The sequence below is a fragment of the Leiobunum rupestre genome, chromosome 1, assembly GCF_980474605.1.
Source record: "Leiobunum rupestre chromosome 1, qqLeiRupe1.1.hap1, whole genome shotgun sequence".
Taxonomy (NCBI): domain Eukaryota; kingdom Metazoa; phylum Arthropoda; class Arachnida; order Opiliones; family Sclerosomatidae; genus Leiobunum; species Leiobunum rupestre.
This window is the reverse complement of record NC_143384.1, coordinates 84,076,236-84,082,858: the sequence shown is the minus strand read 5'-3', so window position 1 is coordinate 84,082,858 and position 6,623 is coordinate 84,076,236. Positions and strand designations below refer to the sequence as shown.

At 33.9% G+C, this 6,623-nt stretch overlaps 1 protein-coding gene across 1 annotated transcript; it reads right to left on the bottom strand.

Annotated features, from left to right (window-relative positions):
- Positions 1-1,762: 1,762 nt before the first annotated feature.
- Positions 1,763-6,120, bottom strand: LOC149968611 (uncharacterized). Its single transcript, XM_090167959.1, has 6 exons — positions 6,091-6,120; positions 4,596-4,758; positions 3,873-4,093; positions 3,143-3,462; positions 2,186-2,372; positions 1,763-1,840 (listed from the first exon to the last, which is right to left on the bottom strand). Exons 1-6 carry the CDS (start codon positions 6,118-6,120, stop codon positions 1,808-1,810), a joined length of 954 nt encoding a protein of 317 aa, XP_090024085.1. The 3' UTR covers positions 1,763-1,807.
- Positions 6,121-6,623: the final 503 nt, after the last annotated feature.

Below are 6,623 nucleotides of genomic sequence, written 5' to 3'. Positions count from 1 at the left end.
CGATGAATCAAATAGGTGTTTCTATAAAATAAATCAACAAAAAAATTAAATGTTTAAAATGTTTTTTCCCGCGTCACGAGCTTAAGCCTTTTAGTGCTTTATTGGCATGCGCGTTTCGCACGTCGACTTCAAATACCAAAATCTTTATCGACTCGAGCGTGCGCTCTCTAACTTCAATAACTTGTGACGTAGAAAATACATTTACACGTGACCTAACGCATTTTGTAGAAACACCTATTGCTAGACTCTACGGTGCTCGTGCGCCGCGCACGAGCACCGTATAAAAATTCTGTTAGTAGAATCCCATATGGTTCAATGGGGGTTTTTTTTTGTTTTCGTCCACGGAATTAGTAGCATCGTATAGTGGCATCAAGAATTTGTATGCAAGCCTAAACTCTATGTTGGGTAAAGCGACCAATGGGATAACTCGTTGTCAATGACGTCAATGACCACGGCAAAATTCAAAAACATTTCCGGTTCATTTAATTATTTCTAATTATCTACGAAACGTGAATCAACGAAACTTTATATTCGGGTATTTTAATAGTAATTTCTTCGTTTAAAAGTAATACTAAGGCGGTAACGAATAATTTGCAACTTACTCTTTATGTATGGCAGCTAGTGCTTTCGCGAAAATCACTATGTATTGCAGAGCGTTCTCCAGGCGAGGTTAAGGCTGACGTAAACAATGGTATTTTTTTATGAATAAATATTTTAACCAAAACTTCCCAAGTTGCGTATAGAGGGAACAAGGACGATTAATGAAAGGATGTGAATTCCCGTATGCCTCCTTTCACTAATACTCCTTGGAGGGAATACGATGTGAGCCCTGATCTTTATCAGAGCGACGAAATCGTACAACAGTTGGGTGTAATGGGAATACGATGTTAGTGCTGATGTTTATCAGACGGATTAAAAAAAATCAAAAGATGGGTGTAGTGGGATTACGTCGAAGAAGAAATAGGATTTTAAACATGTTACAGCTGAATATCGCCGACCTTTGCCGGGCCCTAGTGGCCAAGATTTTGATTTTTGGAAGTTGTGCCCGGCAAGTACAACATACCCAAATTGTAGCAAAATTGGCCGAAGGAGATTTTCCATAGGCGCTGTGCGGGGTCCTTTGATTTAGTACCTGTGGTAATTTTTTTGATTTTGTGAAATTTCACTAAACTAACGATTGTAAGTCCCTTGGTATAGTTAACTAGCCATAAAAATTTCAATATTTTAGCGAATATAGTTTTTGAAACAAGTCTCTTCTCCGAGAAAATCCCCCCTGTATGTTGGACTTCCAACGCAGCAAAATATACTTGGTTTTTTCTTTTAATATAATTATTTTTTTAAGAAGAAATGTGAGAGAAAACAGTTGATGCGCTGACTGCTTTTCAGGCGCAAAATTACCTTTAATTCATTTGAACCCGCTACTTCGTTTCAATTTTAACTCGTTTTCGGCTAAATTAACATATTATCCTACATTATTATACGCTCTGATCGAATTATCGAAAATATGCTACTAATTTGTCGAAATTATCGTACGTCTGGCAACTCCAGTAACTGATGTTTATTTTGGTCCGAAAGCTCGCCAATATAAATAAATAAAAATTTTAACCATGAAGTATCTTGGCTTTTAAATATTGTTGTTTATAAACCATTTAAAATTAATGGTTTGGTTAATTTAGTTTTTATACTATTTGCATAAAGTAAAAATGTATTTATTTCTTATTACAGAGAGTTATTTTGGTGGTAAGCTTTTCTTGCGTGGCTCCCAAACTAATTCGTAATTAGCACAAAGATCCTTCCCTCGAAAAAATCAAATAAGCCCCGTTCCATAGGTCAAACGTTTCTACGTATAAATAAATATATTATTAAATAAAGTAAATCTTCTAAGTAAATGTAAACGCAGATATTTCTTTTCGATAAACTACTTGAACTAACTGGATTTCAATCAACTTATTAAATTCCCAAATATGGCTTTAGCGAGAGCTTTTGGCTAAAACAAGTACAAAATTCTGTTAAATATCCTCAAATCCCAAATCCAAGAATTTCCCTCCCTTAGAGTTTATATGACAAATCCACATTAACAAATCCTACAAATCCCAAATCCCGTTCACCAGAGGCCTCGGGTTTTACTTCGGGTATTATTTCGAAATCTTGTGTAAGTCACTGAACATGTGTTAAATATATTTACCTCTAGTATCAAAAGGAGCGAGGCAAAAGTGCAGCCCAAAACTAAGACAACGAATGGAGCCATTAGGTCCGATAAGATCTTGGTTTCGAATTCTTTTTCGGGTTTCGTCCAAGATACAAAGTCGATGTTGTAGTTGTCCATGTTGTCCAGATACTTGAAAGGTTTGCATTCGAAGAATGGCAATACCCTAGAACACAATTCAATTTTACCTTCATCGAGGGATAGTTTAAACAATTAAACTATTGACGAATAATCACCTAATTTTATTATCTCAATATCTCTCACAAAAGCACACTAATATGGTTCGTTTTTTCAAACATTATATTATTTAAGTATAATGAATTATATTCGCTATCCGTTGTCTTAAACCTTGAATTGTAAATAATAGGCCTTAAAAATATAATTTGTTAGTGCTTTTAATCTTGGTATCAAAAGACAAAATAACATTTTGTTTTACTGCATCGCAATCAGTTGAACCCATCTTTCTAACAATATTAAGATCACAGGTAGGTGTCCTGCATTTATTTGATGCAGAGATAAAGTAAAAATCCATCCGTTTTATTTAACCAAATGTATCATCTTGTTATCACCCGAGATTTCAAATCAGAAGATAAACGTTACATTAACTTTACATGAGGCAAAAATCGCTCCCTACATTTACTATTACCGTTAACCACGACAAGTTTTTATGGAAGTGGAAACCGAAGAGCTCGAGGGAAAACCCCTAAAACCCGTGGGGAGAGAACTGGCAAACTCAACGCAGAATTAAAGAGCTGTTTCGAGTTTACACCCAGTGCCACAAGCTGGGATCGAACCTGGCTCCTCTTGCTGCGAGGTGAAAGTGCTAACTACTCCGCCAAATGGAGGCGCAATCAATGTATTTGTACCACACAAATCTCACTTCTAAAAATGAATATATCAACGATGAAAGGGTGTGTTTTGTAATATTTTTATTACCCGGTTATTGAGAACTCCTTCAGATTCGGGTCGTGAGCCACGAAATCTTTGTGTATTGGAAATATCAAATAGTCCATTTTTAACGCTGTTTTGGAGAAGTAGAGTCTTCCATTCATTTTCATCAGAATATCTCTAGTTTCCCGTCCGTTTGCAAGTGCGTAACCAAGTAGCCAAGTGAAATACATCTTGTTCATAATAAGAGCTCTTTTTCCTGAGAAAATATCGCCCACATTTTCGATTTGAAGGACCTCGTCTATCGTAATAAAATTGTTTTGATTTGTTGAATGTATCCAATCAAGTATAGTATCATCATTTTTAGCCTAAAACAACAATGACAAAATATATTATTAAAAATTAATAAAAGTTAACATTAATCTTGAAAGAAGATGACTCGCTCCAATGTCCAAATTTGGATTTATCGGGAAACAAGACGCTTGAAATGAAATCATAATTCACTGGATTTTTGGGCACTGTATATTATCTATAAAACATTTTTGGATTAAAATCCAAATTTATATATTAACGTTTTGAATATAATTTTGTACATTTAAACTTTTAAACCCCTTCACCTTCCCATTATACCACTTCGTAAAAATAAACACCTTCACTTCTTCGGCCATCAATTCAATTTAAATAACTAGCTTGTTGAAATATCCAAACTTTATCAGGCTCAGATAAATGAATGAAACACGAAATTACGATAATTTAACTATCAATAGAATCCACAAACCTTTTCTTCGAGGTACCAGTAAGCCATTGCGTGTTTTAGGAGAAGAGGTTTTACTTCTTGGTGCAGTTTCAGATCTTCCAGAGTCTCGATGTAAAGGTACGTTTCCAAGGTGTACTCGGTGCTCAGGTAACAGTTGAAGAAAGACGAGATAATTGTGACACTCAGTAGCCAAACTCCAACTATTATTCTCGGTGCTAATGAGGTTGGCAAATTTGGAAACGCTGAGTGTAGAAATTTTAAAACGTTTATTTTAATATTTTCATGGGAAGTTGTTGCCAAAATTTTATTTCAAATATCTGATTACAGGACGTTAGCTTAGTTACTAATTATCGTTTCTATTCATTATGTAAAACTATTGCTCTCGAAATTATTAAAAATAAGCTATTATATTTAATTTTCTTTTGAATTAAGCAATTTTATGTTATGTTTTTTCTCTGAACGTATTTTATGCTTTTGTTGTGAAAGTATTATTTACGAAAATATTAACCCTAAGCTAAACGAAAATTTATAATAATATTTTAAAATGTACAAAGTTGAAATTACAATTCTATAATATATCAGTCATTTCACGTCCAATTAAAGGTTATTAATAAAACAATTCACATGGAAATATATGCAATTTGATATAAGAGTGCCATATAATTTAAGGCTATAAATCTAATTATCAGCTATTGCAATATTGAAAGTCAACTTTTCTCGTATGGAAGTTAAAATATACATTACGTTCTAAGAAAAAAATGTTGATGGTGCTCCACAGCGTTTTCCAAAAGTAGCGAAAGGCGTCATTGGCTGATAACAGGGGATTACACAGCCACCGTTTGTAAAACCAGTGTGCCGTCAAAAAATCACAGATTAATTTAGCGGAGAGTACAATCAAAATCATCACCTGTATGTAAGTATGTAGAGTTATTGACTTGAATAATAGAATTATTAAAAATATTTTGATATATTTATTCTTAGGGAAACTGTCCATGCCGAGATGTTTCTAAGCCTGTCTCCCAATTCACTTGATGTTTTAACAATATGCCACTCCCTTAAACTTCAAACTATCATTTATAGAAGTCCTGTAATTGGTTTGTTTTTAGCTATATCTTATTTATCGTTTTCCAATCTGGTTAGTGTAATAGGGTTTTACCCATATGGTTTGATCTCCTTTTTGGTTTTGTCCAGTTAATTCATTTATGGGCGCTGGATGGAGCTCTTATTATTTTTATGGAATATTGTGTTGTTATCAGTCTGTTTAACAAGAATTTTTCTTATTAGGTTAGTTAAGCTCTTATTTTATATATATTTTAATCTATTATAGATTACTAGGCTATACTTCAAAGTTAAACTATTAAGGATAAAAAGTTCCTTTATTAGTACATATAAATGTAGCGTTGCGTTATGGTTAGCGTTGTTGGAATATTCTAGTAGTTAGGTAAAATTAGGGGTCGTGATTTAAGAGTTCCAGTAATGGAGTTCAAACTCAAAACGTTGAAAAGTAAATTATCATAGATTTTGTTACAAAGCTAATGATAAGGCTTAGAAATAATGGGCGCTTCTAGACTCTTGAAGACACTTAAGTTTGATAGAACAAAAATAAATAAAATTGATAGGGTATCGGTATACTCTAGAATCTGCCTGTGTGGTAAGTTATTATTCTTTTGTTTGTATAATTTCTTTAAATTAAGATAAATTATTTATGGAACTTATGATTCCCCCTTCCTACCCCTCTTTATTAAATTGTAAATGATATAAGCATATACAGTTTTTAAAAATTAAAAGTAAAATATTATAAAAAGTAACGATATACATGCATAATCATGAATCAAAACTTTAAAGAGCCAATTAGATCTCAGAGTCTCGGACGGAATTATTTTAAAAATGGCACCCGTGGGAATCGGTGGAATTATTTTCCCAATTACAGGTTACAGTCCAACCATTGTTAAAGCAAGTGTCGGCTCTAGTGTAGTTGCGTTCTCGCTCGACAGTTGTCGCCATCGTGCAAATTTAAACAAGTTGATTAGGCACATTACCCAGCATAATTTACCTATATGGCGTGGCCCAAAAGCATGTTTTTAGGTCATTGGGTATTCGTAATCATGTATCAGAAAAGACTATTTGTAATTACGTGCTCAGTCGACTTCGTTTGGATTGGCTTTTCGGCAAACACGTAATTGTCGACTTGAAAATAAACGATCAAACGTTTTTGAAAGTCGATACTAGGTGGAAGCACCTTCCCGGTGATCTGAGCAACCATAGCCATCTTCGATACATAGACCCAATCAAAAATAACGTAGGCAATGATAGAGCCGACACTTGCTTTAATGTACCAAATTTTACGGAAAATGACATTGTAGAATATTATCGAAGTAAAAATGACACTGACGCTCACTACAAAAAAAGTTATAAACTTTTTGTGGAAGAGTATATTGACAAAAAGACACTGTTGTCTGTTACAGATTGGTAAGCCTTGTCAATTTATAATCCAGTCTTTAGAGTTAGACGGATTTAAATACATGCATTTACATTTCAGAAAAAATCAAGTAATCTACTTAAAAGTAAAGTGTCAGAGAAGCCAAAGAAACAGGGAACACGCCTATACAGTACTGGCCGCTATGCATCTAATAGAAGGAGTATTGATTGATTCTTATTGCGAATGTGCCTATGGTGTACAAGGTACCTGCAATCGTTTAATGGCCAGGTTAAGGTTGCTTCTACATTTAAAGCAAAGTGAAACTAGAGCCATAAACAATGAAAATTCACCAA

Coding starts and splice junctions, on each gene's coding strand:
- LOC149968611 (XM_090167959.1), bottom strand. CDS start 6,120: ATGGCTATGGTTGCTCAGATCACCGGGAAG. Junction 3,463..3,872: donor ACTGGTACCTCGAAGAAAAG/GTTTGTGGATTC, acceptor TTGTTGTTTTAG/GCTAAAAATGATGATACTAT. Junction 2,373..3,142: donor AAGGAGTTCTCAATAACCGG/GTAATAAAAATA, acceptor ATTGTGTTCTAG/GGTATTGCCATTCTTCGAAT.